Consider the following 20,498-nt stretch of genomic DNA (forward strand, 5'->3'; position numbering starts at 1 on the left):
TGCCAGCAGGAAGCTGAGCTCAGCTGAAAAGAACTATCCAATTGTTGAGAAAGAATGTTTGGCAGTGGTATGCGGGATTCAGAAGTTTCAGTCCTACCTTTATGGGACCCCATTCATCGTTCAGACAGACCATTCACCCGTGCAATTTCTGGACAAGATGAAGTCGGCGAGTGGAAGAGTCACTCGCTGGGCTCTTCAACTGCAACCTTTTCAGTTCAAGGTCCAGGCGATTCCCGGCAGGGAAAATGTGGTGGCTGATTATCTGAGTCGGTTGTGAGATCCTAATTCGTGTTGGTGCAGGTCCTGGTTTGTAAATCCTGCTCAGTGTGAGGTTTTGTTTGTTGATTTAAAACATACTGTTCTAAATCTTGAGGCGGGGGAATTGTCACACTGAGCAAAATATGTGTTTGTTCTGTTATTTTTCTTTTTGTGGTTCTCGAAATTTTATATACGGCTAGGCCTTTCTGTTTCTCAGCACTGGGAAGATGAATTGTCATCTCCTAAAAAAAAAAAGAAAAAAAAAAAGAAAAGAAAAAAGAATGTAGTCATAATTGGTGCATTCCACACGTGTGCTTGCTGCTGTTTTCGTGATGCAGGGAAGTAACTGTGTTCAGGGTAGTTGATGTCGTGTTTGTGGAGTATCCTTACGTTTATAAGCTGCTTCACTTGGAAGGTCTTTTTGTTTTTTTGAGCATTCTGCATCAGACCAACCGACTGCTTCCTATGATTTTTGTCTGCGACCTTTGTCTATTTAGACACTGTACTATTTATGACTGAAAGAAGCCACGTAGGGTTTCGGCCGGCCCAGTGAACCATTCTGTGTTTTGTCCTCTAACCCTTTTGCAAAAATACCGATTTTGATGGAAGACATGTCTAAAAGAGGGTCAAGTTTAAGCCTAGCACCAGGTGTAGATTTTGTGTGTGAAACTCGGGACAGAGCGTTGGCTGGCAACAGGCCAACCATGACACCTGTGTCAGATGACAGTGAACTTGTTGCCAACAGGGAGGGTGGGGAACATGGTGACCTGGCCAGTGACAGTCCGGTGTGTGCTGCAGCTTTCAAAGAGCACGTGAATCACATGAGGCCAAATGGAACTTCACGGCATGATGAACTCTTTCTGGGATTACCCGATGAGGTCTACATGTGTGTTGACGTGTGTGTTGTGAGTGAAAAACCACGTGTTCTTGATGATGAAGATAAATGTTTTGCAGCTCACGTGAAGTTCTCTCCAGTACGTTTAAATTTGTTCTGTTCAAATACGCTTGATAACTGTTGTGAAGACATATTACAAGTGACGAATGCGTCAGAAGTTATGTGGACAGTGATGATGAGTTTGTGAGTGCGGATAAAAGTAATGAGAAAAAACATAACAGTGCATTTTGTACCGCGAGGGAAGGTGTGGGAGAGAGAGGAGGAGGGAACAGTAATGAGAGGATGAATGAGAGTGGTGATGAAAGTTGTGATGATTATGTGAACGGGACTGGGGAGGTGGGTGATGACGGTCTGAACACCACACTTTCGGGAAATTTGGATTTTTTGGGTTTTTTCTTCACTGGAATGTATGTGGCATCATGTCAAAACTTGATGACCCAGATTTTGTTGAGGTTGTTTCATCTTTTGATTTTGTTTGTCTAGTTGAGACATTTGTTGATAAGTTTCAGTCCATTTTATTTAAAGAACACAGATTGTTTATAAAACCAGCAGTCAAGTTGAGGCAGCACGGATAGACGACGATCTGGAGGAATAATTTGCCTTCTGCGGAATGAGTTAGTTCCTTATGTTCGTCAGGTGGATGACGAGAGTGATTTTTGCATGTATTTCGTGCTAGAGAAACATTTTTTTCCATTTTCCAAAAGATGTATTATTTGTATGTGTGTATATACCTCCTGAAAATTCGCCATACTATTCTAATTATGATATTGATAATGGAATAATTATGTCTGAGGATAATATTGTAGACAAGTTGTGTGTATTTGATGATACTGATATGACACTTTGTGGTGATTTGAACGCAAAGACTTCTGATTATTTGCCCAACGTTTATGATGAAAACAGACAACATAAAAACTATGGAAAGGATGATGAAAACCATATTGGAAGAAAATCTCATGGTACAGTATTAAATTCTTATGGAAAGAAATTATTAGATATGACCACTGCTTTGGGATCGTGCATTTTAAATGGCCTATGTAATAGCGCCCAAAATGGTCGTTACACATACATATCTGATCAAGGTAGCAGTGTGAACGATTATTACCTGGCTTCTGTAACTTTTTTTGAACATGTTCGTGACGTTTTGACACTTGACATTCTGGACAGGATAGAATCAGATCATCTCCCTCTTTTGTTGTCCTTTGACTGGCAGGCTACTTGCACGTCTACCAGATATCCTGTTAATGTGAATGAGCAACAGTTCATTGATAACTATAGATGGAGTACATTACATGCACAAACCTTTTTTGACTCAATGAATTCGAGAAAAGTAAAAGAAGAAATATATATTGAATCAGACTTGATTGAGTTAGACGTTAATTTAGTATTGATTAAGTTTAACCAAATTGTTAAAGACCAGGCAATGTACATGAAGAAAAGGGTCCCTATTACAAAAGAGTTACGAAAAGAATAGTTTGACCTGGAATGAAGAATAACTAGACGTAAGGTGCGAAGACTTTTTAGAAAATTGAAACACACTTAAGATAAAGATGATAGAGTAACATTTTGCATTGCAAGAAGAGAATACAAAAACATGATCGTTAGGAAAAAGAAAGAATACAATGAATCACTTCTAAATGAATTGGTAAATTCAATAACATGCCAGAAGATGTTTTCGGAAACAATAAATAAAGTCTCTTGAAAAAAGTATCAGCCACAGAATAAGATATCTGTAGACCAGTGGTGCGATCATTTTAGAAATGTACTCGAAAAAGAAGCAGATGATTTAGATGAAGATGATGCAATAGATGAAGCAGTAGAAGATGGAGCAAATGAAGTTATAAACAGACCAATTTCCAGGGAAGAAGTATTGTTAGCACTTAGAAAATTAAATAGTGGAAAATCAGCTGGACCTGATGAATTAATTGGCGAGTTTTGCAAAAATGGCGGTGAATCCATATTAACGTTTTTGTTGTTGAAACGACGTTTTCTTCTTGGATGATCCCAGAACAAGGAGTGCAGATGTCTGCCGATGTTTCTGGCCATGATACGCGAACCTTATAAATTTGGATGCAAGTGGTCTTTGAAATTATTGTATTGGGTTTTTAGGTTTTTATGCCATATGAATGACACATTGGATTCTTCATATAATTTTGCGAAAGTCATTGCATTGAACATTTCCCGTTTTGCCTGGATGTTAGCGTCTCTCACGGGAGCGATTTTGCTAATGGCAACTTTGTTTGATGTTGGGGACAAAGCTAAGACATTTTTTATGTTGTCCGCCGTGGTTTTGCTGGCTTGTTCCGGGTCAGCGTCTTTTATGTCATTGATTCCGCAGTGGACAACTACGGAATCTACTTTCTCAAGGTTTTGAATTGCATTCAGTGACTTTGGAATGTCGCTAACATTGTATGTTTTTTGTTTTTCTACGTGAAACCCATACGACAGGTCAAGGCGACTGTTATTAAGGCCGTTCAGAATTTGATCCTGTAGAATTGCTACAGTGGGAAGGTTCAAATTCTTTTGTGTGTTGGCGGCTCGGGGTTTGACGTTAGATGTTGACGCCAGTTTTTTGCGTCACACTGCTGTTCCTAGTTTGTTCTTGGGGCCCACTCTTGATTTATTTTACTAACTGACCATGTTTTGGTTTGGGTGGTTGGACTCAATGAAGTGGAAGCAGTTCGGTGTTGTTTGGCAGCCTCTGCATAGGTAGTGGGCAGAGGGGAGGCAGTTGAAGCAGACGGAGATGGTGTCTGTGTCGCTGAGGTCACCAGCTGCTTGGACTGAGAGGCTCCCTTTGTGCGGTTGAATTTTGCTGACAAATCATTCAGCACTTGTGCCTGGTCAGTCACGATTTTTTCAAGAGAGTCGATTTTTTGGCAGAGAGATAGTGTGACTTCTTTCAGTTCAGTTTCTCTTTTCAGGTGGCAGTCTACATCGTAGTCAGGGTTACTACTGGTAACAGGACGCCGAACGGTGCAGAGTTTTTCTTTGTCGTTCTTTCCACTTGGTTCTCCTTTTTCATTTTCTTTAGAGTTTTTATTCTGCATCGAGATAAAACGCAGCAAGATGTTGATCGCGTACGTCTTGTTTTTGTCATTTTTACATCAAACTTCGTAATGCACGCAGCCCTCAAATTCAACTGCTGCTTTCCTTCGCCATGTTGATGACGTGTCCTCGTGTGTGTGTGTGTGTGTGTGCGTGCGCCCCCCTCCCCCCTCCCCCTTGTTTTGTGTGTGTTGTTGTTTGTGCCAGTATCAGGGATGCTGCGCAAACTACGTGGTTTACTCTTCTGCTCTTCCTCTTTCGCGGCACCATAATTGACTCCTCTTCGTCACTGGCCTTCCGCCCCTTCCTCCTCCCCCCTCCCTTCCTCTCCCCTCTTCTCCTCTACTCTCCCCCTTTGCCATCATTTTTCCTCCCATCTTCACCCTTCCCTTCTTCTCAACCTCTGAATTCCTCTTTTTTTTTTATCCTCTTGTTCCACAACCTCTTCCTCTCTTCTCTTCTCACTTCGTCCTTCTCCGACATTCTGTTCTTTCCCTTCTTCCTTCGCGTTCTCCTCTTCCTCCTTTTTTCTTTCTCCTCTCCAACCAGAACTCGGTCCCACTCTCCTCTCTTTCGTTCTGCCTCCACAAGGCCTTTCTCTCTCCACCTACACATACTTTCTATTCCCCATTCTCTTATTAAAATTTTCTCTTCCACCACAAACTACCTCCCACTCTCTCTCTTTTCCTCTGTCTGTCTGTATATATATATATATATATATATATATATATATATATATATATATATATATATCTTTTCCTCTGTCTGTCTGTCTGTCTCTCTCTCTCGTCACCTATCTTCTTATCTTCCTCCTTTCCTATCCTCCACAGCCCCACTTTTTTCTGCCCCCTCCCCCTCCTCCACCTCATCTTCATCACCTTTCTGTTTCTCCTATTCCTTCTTTCCGATTCCTCCTCTACAATCCCCTCTTCACCCACTCGCCCGCCCTCCTCGATCAAGCTCTAGCAATGCTGTGCTCATTTACGCTCTGAAACAAATAAATCAAAACAAAACAACAACCAAACCGCCTTTGAACCGGAACTTTGGTAAAAACCCCAGTACCGGACAACTTCCCAGATCAGGTGCTGACGTTACTTTTGTATGCGACAAACGTTACATTTATGTTATATTACACAGAAAATGTTAACGTTTTATTGCTCGTTAAATCAACGTAAAAACTAACTGATTTAATTCTTAACCACAAAGTCAGTTGACCTTAATCAGGGGAGAAGTCGTTATAAACACGGCTCTCGACCTGAGGGCTTTCGACTCTACAGACATGACAGGCCTGGAGGGTATCCGCGTGATGCGGGGTCCCCATTGGGACCAGGGGGACACGGACGGGGGGGAGGGGCACCTGGGGACCGTGACCCGGTCGCTGAGAAACGGCCTGCTGCACGTGGCGTGGGACAAAGGTCAGGAGAGCACGTGCAAAGCGGGAACTGACGGGAAATTCGACCTGAGGGTTTTCGACTCTGCGCCAGCAGGTGATTGTGTTTATAACGTTTTATTATGATGATTATTAAATCAGTAGTAGTAGTACTTTAACCTTGTATAACTGCTGATTTAAAAAAGTCAAACAGGTAAGCATAAAGTTCGCTTGATTGTCTCTGTCGCTGTTCCTGTCTATCTGATTCTGTTTTTGGAAACAGAAACAAAACAGGTCATGTAGATTATAATTTTACAAGAACGCTGCTACAAATTATAAGATTGAACTATATGTAAAGAAATACAGCAAATATACAACACAGAAAAGTATTGACAATGTTACGAATCAGCGCATATGATTTAGCCTACAAATCGAACAGGGAAGGTGTGTAAAAATGCACCGAAAGAGCAAAGACTGTGTGATACCTGTGACAGTTTAGAAGACGAGATTCACCTTTTAGACAATTGTGTAAAATACAAAATTTATAGAAACAGATTTCTAATCGATATTTGTCGTCCAGATGCAAAGCCTAATGAATTAATCCTACTAAAAGAATTACAGCCAGGGCTGGCAAAATTTGTTTATTTATGTTCGTTTTCTTAATGTGCTCATGTCTATGTTTAATTATGTTTGTAATGTTTAACCTTAAGGTTGACAACAAAAATATTCCTTTCTATTCTATTCACACATAAACAACACACACACACACACACACACACACACACACACACACACACACACACACACACGTGAGCGCACGCACTCAAACACACACACACACACGTGCACAAACATACAGACGCACGCTTGTGCGCGCGCGCGCACACACACACACACACCTGCGTGCGCACGCACATACACATACAACACAACACAGCGCACACGCACACACACGCACGCACGCGCGCGCGCGCGCGCGCGCGCACACACACACACACACACACACACACACACACACAGAATCCGAAGACCCTGACTATCCAGATGAATGTTGCACACACCCAGGTGTTCGCCATCCGAATACGACGTGTGCGGGTTGTGGAGAAACGAACATCTTCGGCTGTCTGTGGAGGTGTGAAGACTGCAGCCACTGTGACATGTGCCCTCTCTGCTACGGCGATGACAAGCATGACATTCGTCATAGGTTTCTGCGTATCGACCACTACAAAAGTGAAGGGTACGTGATTTGTTGTTGTTTATTTGTTTGTTTGTTTGCGTGCTTGCTTGTTTTTGTTTGTTGTTGTTTAGGGTGTGGATGTGGAGTTGGAGGTTGTTGTTGTTTGGGTTTTTTTAATTCTTTTTTTGTGTGCATTATTTTTTCATCTCTTTTTCTTTTTTTTTCCCCATTTCTGATCCGTTTTTGTTTGTTGGTTGGGTTTTTTTTTCTCTTTTTTTTCAACACCACCACCCTCTTATTTTTTTACGAGTTGTGTAAGCGGTGGAATTCTTTTGAACTCGCTGAAGATACTTTTACCAAGTTATGTGTGAGTTGTGTGTAGAGCTTGATGAATATGCTTTTACCAAGTTTGTATAAGTAATTTATAGAATTAGCTAAAGAATATGCATTTTCCGTGCTTATCAGAACTGACTGTGTGTTAAGATTCGGGGGGTGCGGGGTGTGTGTGAGATGTCAGTGGAGAAATGGTGTTGAGTTGGTGGAATGGTGTGGAAAATAGTATAAAGTTTAAGTGGAAGAATGTTGTCAAGTTTCAGTGAGAAAATGAAGTTTTATTAGGGGAGGGGGTGCGGGGGGCAGCTGGCGGGGGGGGGGGGGGGGGGGGGGGGGGGGGCGGGGGGGGACCCGGGGGGGGGGGGGGAAATTCCAGTGGTGGTGGTGGGGATGGGGGTTGCGAAGTTTCAGTGGTGGTGGTGGTGGAGGGGGGGGGGGGTTGCGAAGTTTCAGTGGTGGTGGTGTGAAGTTTCAGTGGGGGAGTGTGAAGTTTCAGTGGGGGTGGGGTGAAGTTTCAGTGCTGGTGCTGGTGATGGGGGTTGTGAAGTTTCAGTGGTGGGGTGGGGTGCTGGGGTGGGGGGCAGGTTGCGAAGTTTCAGTGGTGGTGGTGTGAAGTTTTTTTTAGTGGTGGTGGTGTGAAGTTTCAGTGGGGGTGGGGTGAAGTTCCAGTGGTGGTGGTGTGAAGTTTCAGTGGGGGGATGGCATGAAGCGTGAGTGGGGGGATGGCATGAAGCGTCAGTGGGGGTTAGTGTGAAGTGTCAGTGGGGAGATGGCGTGAAGTGTCAGTGGGGAGATGGCATGAAGTGTCAGTGGGGGTTAGTGTGAAGTGTCAGTGGGGAGATGGCATGAAGTGTCAGTGGGGGTTAGTGTGAAGTGTCAGTGGGGAGATGGCGTGAAGTGTCAGTGGGGGGATGGCATGAAGCGTCAGTGGGGGTTAGTGTGAAGTGTCAGTCGGGGTTAGTGTGAAGTGTCAGTGGGGAGATGGCATGAAGTGTCAGTGGGGGGATGGCGTGAAGTGTCAGTTGGGATTAATGTGAAGTGTCACTGAGGGGATTGTTTGAAGTGTCAGTAGGGATTTGTGTGAAGTGTCAGTGGGGATAGTGTGAAATATCAGTGTTGATTAGTGTGAAGTGTCAGTGGGGAGATGGCATGAAGTGTCAGTGGGCAGATGGCATGAAGTGTTAGTAGGGGTTAGTGTGAAGTGTCAGTGAGGGTTACTGTCAAGTGTCAATGGGGAGATGGCATGAAATGTCAGTGAGGGTTAGTGTGAAGTGTCAGTGTGGAGATGGCATGAAGTTTCATTGGGGGGGATGGCGTGAAGTGTCAGTGGGGGAATGGCGTGAAGTGTCAGTTGGCGTTAGTGTGAAGTGTCAGTGGGGGCATGGCTTGAAGTGTCAATGGGGAGATGGCATGAAGTGTTAGTAGGGGTTAGTGTGAAGTGTCAGTGAGGGTTACTGTCAAGTGTCAATGGGGAGATGGCATGAAGTGTCAGTGGGGAAATGGCATGATGTGTCAGTGGGGGTTAGTGTGGAGTGTCAGTGGGGGTTAGTGTAAAGTGTTGGTGGGGAGATGGCGTGAAGTGTCTGTGGGGGTTAGTATGAAGTGGCAGTGGGGGGATGGCATGAAGTGTCAGTTGGGTTAGTGTGAAGTGTCTGTGGGAAGAAGGCATGAAGTGTCAGTGGGGGCTAGTGTGAAGTGTCAGTGGGCGTTAGTGTGAAGTGTCAGTGGGGAGATGGCATGAAGTGTCAGTGGTGGTTAGTGTGAAGTGTCAATGGTGAGATGGCATGAAGTGTCAGTGGGGAGATGGCATGGAGTGTCAGTGGGGGTTAGTGTGAAGCGTCAGTGGGGAGATGGCATGAAGTGTCAGTGGGGGGTAGTGTGAAGTGTCAGTGGGGGTTAGTGTGAAGTGTCAGTGGTGATATGGCATGGAGTGTCAGTGGGATTTAGTGGGAAGTGTCAGTGAGGGTTAGTGTGAAGTGTCAATGGTGAGGTGGCATGGAGTGTCAGTGGGGGTTAGTGTGAAGTGTCAATGGTGAGATGGCATGAAGTGTCAGTGGGGAGATGGCATGAAGTGTCAGTGGGGGGTAGTGTGAAGTATCAATGGGGAGATGGCATGGAGTGTCAGTGGGGTTTAGTGGGAAGTGTCAGTGAGGGTTAGTGTGAAGTGTCAGTGAGGGTTAGTGTGAAGTGTCAGTGGGGAGATGGCATGAAGTGTCAGTGGGGGGTAGTGTGAAGTGTCAGTGGGGAGATGGCATGAAGTGTCAGTGGGGGGTAGTGTGAAGTGTCAGTGGGCGTTAGTGTGAAGTGTCAGTGGGGAGAGGGCATGGAGTGTCAGTGGGGTTTAGTGTGAAGTGTCAGTGAGGGTTAGTGTGAAGTGTTAGTGGGGGGATGGCGTGAAGTGTCAGTGGGGGGATGGCGTGAAGTGTCAGTGGGGGTTAGTGTGAAGTGTCAATGGTGAGATGGCATGAAGTGTCAGTGGGGAGATGGCATGAAGTGTCAGTGGGGGGTAGTGTGAAGTATCAATGGGGAGATGGCATGGAGTGTCAGTGGGGGGTAGTGTGAAGTGTCAGTGAGGGTTAGTGTGAAGTGTCAGTGGGGGGATGGCGTGAAGTGTCAGTGGGGGGTAGTGTGAAGTATCAATGGGGAGATGGCATGGAGTGTCAGTGGGGTTTAGTGGGAAGTGTCAGTGAGGGTTAGTGTGAAGTGTTAGTGGGGGGATGGCGTGAAGTGTCAGTGGGGGGATGGCGTAAAGTGTCAGTGGGGGTTAGTGTGAAGTGTTAGTGGGGGGATGGCGTGAAGCGTCAGTGGGGGTTAGTGTGAAGTGTCAGTGAGTGTTAGGGGGGTTAGTGTGAAGTGTCAGTGAGGGTTAGTGTGAAGTGTCAGTGGAGAAATGGCATGAAGTGTCAGTGGGGGATAGTGTGAAGTGTCAGTTGGGAGATGGCATGAAGTGTCAGTGAAGGTTAGTGTGAAGTGGCAGTGGGGAGATGGCATGAAGTGTCAGTGTGAGGATGGTGTGAAGTGTCAGTGGGGGTTAGTTTAATGTGTCAGTGGGGAGATGGCATGAAGTGTCAGTGGGGGGTAGTGTGAAGTGTCAGTGGGCGTTAGTGTGAAGTGTCAGTGGGGAGATGGTATGAAGTGTTAGTGTGGGTTAGTGTGAAGTGTCAGTGGGTTTTAGTGTGAAGTGTCAGTGGGCAGATACCGTGAAGTGTCAGTGGGGAGTTGGCATGAAGTGTCAGTGAGGGATAGTGTGAAGTGTCAGTGGGTGTTTGTGTGAAGTGTCAGTGGGGAGATGGTATGACGTGTCATTGGGGAGATGGCATGAAGTGTCAGTGGTGGTTAATGTGAAGTGTCAGTGGGGGTTAGTGTGAGGTGTCAGTGGGTAGGTAGGAATGGTGTGAAGTGCCAGTGTGTGTGTGGAGGGGTGGGGTGGTGGTGGGGGAGCTGGTGTGAAGTTTCAGTTGGGAGGGGGTGTGGCCTGAAGTTTTAGTTGGAGAGGGGGGGAGTGCTCTTAAGTTTGGTGGGGGTGGGAGAGGGGGAATGCTTCGAAATTTCAGTCGGAAAATGGTGTGAAGTGTCAGTGGGAATTCCGGGGATAAACGTTTATTTGGGAGGGGGTGAGGGGAGGTATTGTGAAGTTTTAATGGCAGGTGGTTGGGGGATCGGGTGAAGTTTTAGTGGGGAGATGTTGTTAAGTTTTAATCGGGAGGGGGGAAACAGTGTGAAGTGTCATGGGGATTGGGGTGGGGGAATCGTGTGAAGTTTCAGTGTTGGGGGATGGTGTTGAGTGTGAGTGTGTCTGTGTCTGTGTGTGGGAACGGTGTGAGGTTTTAAGTGCGGGAAAAAGGTGGTGGTGGATTTGACGTTTTATTTGGAGGGGAGGTGTGATGCTGTGAAGTTTCAGTGGGGTGGGCGATGGTTAGAAGTTTTATTGGGTTGGGGGGAACGTCGTGAAGCGTCAGTGTGGGGGTTGATGTGAAGTTTCAGTTGGTGGCTGGGGTGGCGTGAAATTTTAAATGGAGGAGGGCAGGGAGTGCTGTGAAGATTTAGTGTTGGTGGGAAAAGGGGAATGGTGTGAAATTTCAGTGGGGGTGGGGATGTGAAGTTTTAGAGGGGGAAATGTTATTAAGTTTTAATGGAGGGCGGGGGTGGGTGAAGTTTCACTGGGGGAAATGGTGTGAAGTGTCATGGAGATTGTGGTGGGGAAATGGTATGAAGTGTCATGGAGGTTGTGGTGGAGAATGGTATGAAGTGTCATGGAGGTTGTGGTGGGGGAATGGTATGAAATGTCATGGAGATTGTGGTGGGGGAATGGTATGAAGTGTCATGGAGATTGTGGTGGGGGAAATGGTATGAAGTGTCATGGAGGTTGTGGTGGGGGAATAGTGTGAAGTGTCATGGGTGTTGTGGTGGGGGTGGTGTGAAGTGTCATGGAGGTTGTGGTGGGGGAATGGTGTGAAGTGTCATGGGTGTTGTGGTGGGGAAATGGTATGAAGTGTCATGGAGTTTGTGGTGGGGGAATATTATGAAGTGTCATGGGTATTGTGGTGGGGGAATGGTGTGAAGTGTCATGGAGTTGTGGTGGGGAAATGGTGTGAAGTGTCATGGGTGTTGTGGTGGGGGAATGGTGTGAAGTGTCATGGGTGTTGTGGTGGTGGAATGGTATGAAATGTCATGGAGGTTGTGGTGGGGGAATGGTATGAAGTGTCATGGGTGTAGTGGTGGGGAAATGGTGTGAAGTGTCATGGAGGTAGTGGTGGGGGAATGGTATGAAGTGTCATGGAGGTTGTGGTGGGGGAATGGTATGAAGTGTCATGGGTGTTGTGGTGGGGGAATGGTATGAAGTGTCATGGAGGTTGTGGTGGGGGAATGGTATGAAGTGTCATGGAGGTTGTGGTGGGGGAATGGTATGAAGTGTCATGGGTGTTGTGGTGGGGGAATGGTATGAAGTGTCATGGAGGTTGTGGTGGGGGAATGGTATGAAGTGTCATGGAGGTTGTGGTGGGGAAATGGTGTGAAGTGTCATGGAGGTTGTGGTGGGGGTGGTTTGAAGTGTCATGGAGGTTGTGGTGGGGGAATGGTATGAAGTGTCATGGGTGTTGTGGTGGGGGTGGTGTGACTTGTCATGGAGGTTGTGGGGAAATGGTGTGAAGTGTCATGGGTGTTGTGGTGGGGGAATGGTGTGAAGTGTCATGGGTGTTGTGGTGGGGGAATGGTATGAAGTGTCATGGGTATTGTGGTGGGGGAATGGTATGAAGTGTCATGGAGGTTGTGGTGGGGAAATGGTGTGAAGTGTCATGGAGGTTGTGGTGGGGGAATGGTGTGAAGTGTCATGGGTGTTGTGGTGGTGGAAATGGTGTGAAGTGTCATGGGTGTTGTGGTGGGGGAATGGTGTGAAGTGTCATGGGTGTTGTGGTGGGGGAATGGTATGAAGTGTCATGGAGTTGTGGTGGGGGAATGGTGTGAAGTGTCATGGAGGTTGTGGTGGGGGAATGGTATGAAATGTCATGGGTATTGTGGTGGGGGAATGGTATGAAGTGTCATGGAGTTGTGGTGGGGGAATGGTGTGAAGTGTCATGGAGGTTGTGGTGGGGGAATGGTATGAAGTGTCATGGAGGTTGTGGTGGGGGAATGGTATGAAGTGTCATGGGTGTTGTGGTGGGGGAATGGTATGAAGTGTCATGGAGGTTGTGGTGGGGCAATGGTGTGAAGTATCATGGAGGTTGTGGTGGGGAAATGGTATGAAATGTCATGGAGGTTGTGGTGGGGGAATGGTGTGAAGTGTCATGGAGGTTGTGGTGGGGGAATGGTATGAAGTGTCATGGGTGTTGTGGTGGGGGTGGTGTGAAGTGTCATGGAGGTTGTGGGGGAATGGTGTGAAGTGTCATGGGTGTTGTGGGGGGGGGGGATGGTGTGAAGTGTCATGGGTGTTGTGGTGGGGCAATGGTGTGAAGTGTCATGGGTGTTGTGGTGGGGGAATGGTATGAAGTGTCATGGGTGTTGTGGTGGGGGAATGGTGTGAAGTGTCATGGGTGTTGTGGTGGGGGAATGGTATGAAGTGTCATGGAGGTTGTGGTGGGGGAATGGTGTGAAGTGTCATGGAGGTTGTGGTGGGGAAATGGTGTGAAGTGTCATGGGTGTTGTGGTGGGGGTGGTGTGAAGTGTCATGGAGGTTGTGGTGGGGAAATGGTGTGAAGTGTCATGGAGGTTGTGGTGGGGGAATGGTGTGAAGTGTCATGGAGGTTGTGGTGGGGGTGGTGTGAAGTGTCATGGAGGTTGTGGTGGGGGAAATGGTGTGAAGTGTCATGGGTGTTGTGGTGGGGGAATGGTGTGAAGTGTCATGGGTGTTGTGGTGGGGGAATGGTGTGAAGTGTCATGGGTGTTGTGGTGGGGGAATGGTGTGAAGTGTCATGGAGGTTGTGGTGGGGGAATGGTATGAAGTGTCATGGGTGTTGTGGTGGGGGAATGGTGTGAAGTGTCATGGAGGTTGTGGTAGGGGTGGTGTGAAGTGTCATGGAGGTTGTGGTGGGGGAATGGTATGAAGTGTCATGGGTGTTGTGGTGGGGGAATGGTATGAAGTGTCATGGAGGTTGTGGTGGGGGAATGGTGTGAAGTGTCATGGGTGTTGTGGTGGGGGAATGGTATGAAGTGTCATGGAGGTTGTGGTGGGGGAATGGTATGAAGTGTCATGGAGGTTGTGGTGGGGGAATGGTGTGAAGTGTCATGGAGGTTGTGGTAGGGGTGGTGTGAAGTGTCATGGAGGTTGTGGTGGGGGAATGATGTGAAGTGTCTTGGCGATGGTGATTGCTGTGGTGGGGAAAGCGTAAACTTTCAGTGTTGGGGATTGTGTTAAGTGTGTGTGTGTGTATGTGTGTGTGTGTGTGTGTGTGTGTGTGTGTGTGTGTGTGTGTGTTGTGAAGTTTCAGTGTGGGAAATGGTGTGAAGTTTCATTGGGGTGAATGTTATGAAGTTTCATTGTGGAAATGTTTGTGTCTCAGAGAAGCAGTAAAGAAGCGGAAGGTCAGTGTGCGGATGAGGACCATGGGTACGTTTCCCGGGGCAAAGGTCACTCGGGGTCGTGACTGGGCCTGGGGGAACCAGGACGGTAGGTCAAGGTCATGGACGGAACGAATGTATGTCCTGAACACTTAGAGGCTAAGCTGTTTTTCTTTGTTTGTTTGTTGCTTTTTTGTTGTTGTTGTTGTTGTTAAATTCTCTTACTATGTTAATATGGATAACACAGGAACTTAGCAGTTGGGTCGACAGAGCAGTGTCTTTCTTGCATAAAAAAGGAGATCATCCCTGAAATTCCCACTTTCAAACGCTCCCCCTAGCCCAAGCCCCCTGCTTTCAACAAAGGCAGAAATGAAAAACGTTTTTGCATTCAAATACTTCTTCGAAGTGAACTTATCTGTAAATTAGGTTTATTCCAGTAAAATGAACTCATGTCCAGTCGTACCCATATCGGAGTTAGATATATATACGTAGATTCACGTGAAACATTTTAAGATCTAGTTCAGTTCAGTTTAAAAAGTCACTCAAAACATACGTCTTTCGTTATGTCGACCATTCTATTGACTAATGTGCTTCTTGAACTTATGCAGCTTGTGATTGTGTCTGTGAGTGTATGTTGGGAGGGCTTTGTGTACGGCATATGGTACTGAATGTAGAAATATGCATATTGAACTTCTGTTGAAAAACGCCACGAGTTTCCTGTCTGGTGGGAATAAGCACAGTCTGCATTAATTTTTTTTTTTAATATATTGATTATTATTTCTTTTTCTTACTGCTGGTGTTGTTGTTGTTGTTAGTTGTTGCTGTTGCTGCTGCTACTACTACTACAGGTACTACTAAAAGTCATTTTGGTCAGCTTGTAATTGTCATTGTTGTTATCATCATTCATTTATTTATTTATCGATCTACACACACACACACACACACACACACATATATATATATATATATATATATATATATATATATATATATAGATAGATAGATAGATAGATAGAGAGAGAGAGAGAGAGAGAGAGAGATCCGTCTATATATCTATCAGCTGGTTAAGCGAGTAAGTGTACCACACACACGCAGGAGGCCCAGGGTCGGTTGGGGAGGTGCTTGCCTTCGAAAACGTGGCCCCCGACTCCTCTCGCAACTTGGTGCGCGTGCAGTGGCGTGGAGGGAAAATCAACAGTTACCGTCTGGGTTTCCGTGGCAACGTGGACCTGACGTGTGTGGAGGAGGACGTGGGGCCCTTCTATTACCGGGATCACCTCCCATGGCTTGGTCAGTACCGTTAAGTTTTGTTTGGTCGGTTCCAGCATGGTTCCTAACCTCACCCTGTTAGATTTTACCTCAGGATCAAATCAAACTGGCTTCGAATGACACCCTGGGATAAACTTCAGCTGGCCAGAACTGATCCCTTACCCCAAAATGGATTTAACCGCCCCCCCCCCCCCCTTTCCTCCCGTCTGAATGACCCCCGTGGGTAACCCAGAAGGTGGGTAGTTTGAGGCTTTTACATTGGTTTCTGACCTTCCTTGTGTTTTCTTTTATCTTTTTTGTTGTTTTGGTTTTTTGTTGTTTTGGGGGTATTGGGTGTTTTTTGTGATTTTTTCACTGCAGTTGATTCGTCTTGTCTTCTTCACACTGGATTGAAGCCCAGTGATGTGAACACAAACGCTTCGTTGAATATATTAGGGGAGAGAGAACGCTGAGAAGAAGTGTGGAAAGGCAGTGTAGAAGAAGATTAGGATGGGTTGGAAATGTTTGTTGCTACTGATTTTGGCGTTTTTTTGTGGTTAGGTGAATGTATGTATGTATGTGTGTGAGTGTGTGTGTGTGTGTGTGTGTGTGTGTGTGTGTGTGTGTGTGTGTGTGTGTGTGTGTGTGTGTGTGTGTGCTTTGGTGGAGGAAGAGTAAATAAGGAGAGACAGGAGCCGACTGATATTGTTCTAAGCAGGAAAAAAACAAAATCTAACGTTTTTTTGCCTTGCATCGACTCGGTGATCATTCACACTTTTTTTCTTTTTTTAAATTTTCTTTTATTATTTTCTGTTTGTTTGTTTGTTTTGTTTTGTTTTTTTGGGGTTTTTTTGTGTGGTTTTTTTTTTGTTTTTTTTGTTTTTGTTGTTGTTGTTTTGCTTCATCACTGTTCATTTCATCTGTCCAGATGCCTCCAAACTGCCCTATCCCCTGGCCCCTGAGGACGCTTTCACTTCGCCTACGCCACCGTCCCCAACAATACCGCCATCCACCGACAGAACAACAATAGCAACAACGTTATCGGCTACAGCGACTACATCTTCCCCAGACACCGTCCCCACCACCGCCACCTCTTCATCAGCCACCTCCTCTTCCAACAGAAGTGTCCCACCACCACCCCTCCCTCTGCGTGACAGCAAACCTGGAGAATTAGACAGCCAAATCTCGCAACCGTCCGATTCAGCGCAGCAAACGCAACCACTACCACCGCCGTCACCACCATCAACAATAACACCAACAACCTTTCCAAGCCAAGATGACGACGGTTTTGTCGCTTCTGGCGGAAACAGTGTTAGGGAGATCACTCAAGCCGAACAGGAAGCGGTGGAGAAGGAAGGGTGGGAGGTGGAGGAGGAGGAGGAGATGGCTGAAAAGTTGGTGGTGGGGGATGAGGTGGTGGTGGGGGTGAATGAGAACACGCTGAGGGACCTGCAGGACGACTATGGTGGAGTGTCGGAGAAGATGATCAAGGTGAGGGGTGGAGAGGGGTACGGGGTCAGATGGGGAAGGTTTCGGTTTCAGTTTTTCAACGAGGCGTCACTACGTTCGGCCAAATCCATATACGCTACACGACATCTGCTAGGCAGATGCCTGACCAGCAGCATAGCCCAGCGCGCTTAGTCAGGCAGGCCTTGAGTGCATGCATGCATATTTGGGTACCTATCAGAGTGGATTTCTTCGCCATAATTTTTGCCAGAGGACAACATTCTCGTTGCCATGGGTTCTTTTTCAGTGCGCCAAGTGCGGGACCTCGGTTTATCGTCTCATCGGAATGACTAGACGCTCAGTTTGATTTTCCAAACTTGGGAGAAAGGGCGAGAGCGGAATTCGAACCCAGACCACCACGGACTCAGTATTGGCAGATGACCGCCTTAACCATTCTGCCACCTTCCTTCCTGGGAAGGGAGAGAGGGGATGGATCCTCTGAACTCTCTTATCTGCCATCACTGCTGACTGCACTGATCGGAGTTAGGATGAACTGGTGGGTAGACAGTCACAAGTTTTAATTATCCTTTCACTCCTATTGGAGTATGGAGGATTACTGCAAAATAATGTTTTCATGCCCAGAAAAAACATTTCCAAATACACAACAATGTCACACAAAAGTTGAAAAAAACACAAATGTCTTTTAACTCCAAAAGTGTAGCTAGGCAGCATTTGCAAATCTAATCATCTTACTTACAGCGAAAATGAATTTTTTGCCTCCTTTGAGGTGGAGAGGGAGGACAAGCTGCATGGGCAACAGCCTGTCTTCCATATTACATTGCCCAGGCTTATATCCGTCTATCCATCCACACCATCACCGACAACCTCTCACTTGACACCGAGGTCGACAAGAGGATCGAGAAGGCAGCCGCAACGCTAGCCCGCCTCACACAAAGAGTGTGGACAAATCCCAAGCTGACCATGAAGACAAAGATGGCTGTATACAACGCCTGCGTCCTCAGCACCTTACTGTGTGGCAGTGAGGTTCAATACCTTCCACCTGAGAAGCCTACGGCGCATACTCGGCATCTCCTGGCAAGACAAAGTGACAGACACCGAAGTCCTGACTCGCGCTGGCCTCCCGACCACGTATACCATGCTGAGACAGCGTCGGCTGCGCTGGCTGGGCCACGTTCGCCGCATGGAAGATGGTCGCATCACAAAAGACATCCTTTATGGAGAGCTCGCCACGGGGCAGAGAAGCATCGGCCGCCCACAGCCGAGATACAAAGACGTTTGCAAACGTGACATGAAGGCGCTTGAGATCAACACTGAGTCCTGGGAATACCTTGCAGATGACCGCAACAGATGGAGAAGCACTCTCAAGAATCAGCTACGGATTAGTGAGGACAAACTGTCAGCTGCTGCAGCAGAAAAGCGAGCTCGCAGAAAATGGACGGCAGCCAACAGACCAGCATCAGCTTACACATGTGACCGCTGCGACATCGGTCTCGCATCGTTCTCTACTGTCTCAGGCGACACTGCTTGGTCCAAGCAGACAGCCCAATTAGACATTAGGTCGGATATACTCAATCCATGGTCAGCCATGACCGAAGGAGGCCTACTACTACTACTGAGCATATTACAAAAAATTAAAAACCAATTTTGGAGACAAATATTTTTTTAGGAACATATCTATTTCGTAACTGATCATAACTGGGACATTCCATTATTAAATGAAATTCATCCCCAATCACAGACATGTAACAAACCTTACAAAGCCGTAACTCTCGTGGTATGCCTTTGTGTCTCCCTGTTTCTATTTCCAGCTTTTGGTTACTACTTCGAAATCTGAAGAAGCTGATAACGTAATTATCTGGCATTTGACATATTTTTCTCTACCAAATCCACTTTTGAAATTTCGATAAAACGAACATTTACTACTCGCCTCTAGAGCATGTCTCCATAGATTTTGAAAAATATCTCTCAAAGCAATGTTGACATTCTTGCAGAAAGATTCCCACTCTAAGAGGAATCGAGCATCCCAAACACAGTCATACCCTGTTTCTATTAAAATTTGTCTAATGTGACTCATCCATTTTGAAGAATAAATACCATTTCGATATGAATCAAGTAATATCAAATATATTTTCTCAGAATATTTTTCTGTGTTTAATATCACTAAGCTGGTCCAAAATCGAACTGATCTCATTTTCACTAACACACTAATTGGATAAATACCAGTTTCACCATAAACAATTTGGGTCATAGTATTCCTGTTCAGTTTGAACAAGCGTTTCAAAAATTTCAATTCTAATTTTTCAAGTATATCTGCATTTTCATAACCCGGTATTTCTGCACCATACAACAAAATAGGAACAATCATAGACTGGTATATGTCCAGAACGATATGTAAAGGTAAATCTTGATTTCTGGTTGACTGAAGTAACGAAAGCAGCTTTTTGAGCCTGTTCATAAATCTTTTTTATTTTATTTTATTTTTTTATATAGTTTTGTACAAAATTCATTGAGATACAGAAAAAAGCAAAGGCGAGAGATTTTCTCCTTGTCGTACACCCTTACAAATGCTAAAGAAATCAGATTTTTCACCATTTAAAAACACACACGACTTGATCCTATCATACATATTCATTGTCACACGCAAAATTTTACCGTTCACGCCTTCATAAACAAGTTTTTGCCATAACCCACCCATAGGCAGACGATACAAACGGACAGACGCATAGATAGACCCTCCCAGACAGAAGGGTTGAAGTGGGAGATGGGCATACTTAGAGACAATAACGAATTAGTAGAAATAAGTGAGGGATTGATGGATAGAAACAATGTTGGGAAATCAGCTGGTTCGTTGAGGAGGGTGACAGCTGAACTTCGATCAGTTAGTCGTTTATTTGTAAGTTGGATAGCTGTGTGGGTGGCCAGCTAGTTGCTGACTATGAAATAGCGACTTGATCATAATAACAAGTTCGCGTACGTTTCGGTAAACACACTGGAAGTACGTACAAATTTTGGTGATCATCAGGTGGTCCTTAAACCTAACTGGACCTCCTTGTTAAGCATCGTCATCACCCCTGTCATTGTTTATCATCATCAAAATATATGAAGCAAAATGTCCCGAAATCTGGGACACAAAAACCATTCTTCTTCCTTTTGTTGTTGTTATTATTTATACTGTTGTTGACGCTGTTATCGTTGTCATCATGATCACAATAATCATCATTACAGTGGTGTGGTGGTTTCCCAGATGGTGAGCCAGAAGGGCAGAGTGACAGAGGTGAACACCGGTGTCATGGTTCGCTTTGGGTCCACAGTCTACATGTTCAATCCTCTGGCCCTCATCAAGGTAAACTATACTACTATTACTACTTTTACGAATAATAATAATCATCATCATAATATGAAGGTGATCATAAGAAAAAATAGAAAGATAGAAAATCTTAATTATTTAGCGTTTCTCTCTATAAAACATGTTCAGTTGCCATGCACAATATAAAAATCGACGTGCAAAACATGCATCTAAACATTAAAAGGCAACTTTCATACATGACGCCCTGCACAAATATCCAAACAAACACTAACAGTTATTTATGAACGTACACACACATACACATCACGCACAACATAACGCACAACATAACACTCAAAATACATATCATACATCACAATACCTAAAACATGCATAATCACAGTTATCACAATATTTGACACCA

At 45.5% G+C, this 20,498-nt stretch overlaps 1 protein-coding gene across 2 annotated transcripts in view; it reads left to right on the forward strand.

Moving 5' to 3' along the window:
* LOC143287544 (uncharacterized) overlaps positions 1-20,498 on the forward strand; it is an 85,257-nt gene that overhangs the window by 15,857 nt on the left and 48,902 nt on the right. For both annotated transcript variants that reach the window (XM_076595602.1, XM_076595601.1), the window contains exons 2-7: positions 5,479-5,688; positions 6,636-6,807; positions 14,076-14,182; positions 15,169-15,363; positions 16,250-16,812; positions 20,033-20,131. In XM_076595602.1, the coding sequence (XP_076451717.1) occupies positions 5,481-5,688; positions 6,636-6,807; positions 14,076-14,182; positions 15,169-15,363; positions 16,250-16,812; positions 20,033-20,131 (1,344 nt within the window). In that variant the 5' untranslated portion in view covers positions 5,479-5,480. The remainder of the gene's footprint in view (positions 1-5,478; positions 5,689-6,635; positions 6,808-14,075; positions 14,183-15,168; positions 15,364-16,249; positions 16,813-20,032; positions 20,132-20,498) is intronic.

Source organism: Babylonia areolata, chromosome 11 (genome assembly GCF_041734735.1).
Source record: "Babylonia areolata isolate BAREFJ2019XMU chromosome 11, ASM4173473v1, whole genome shotgun sequence".
NCBI lineage: Eukaryota > Metazoa > Mollusca > Gastropoda > Neogastropoda > Buccinidae > Babylonia > Babylonia areolata.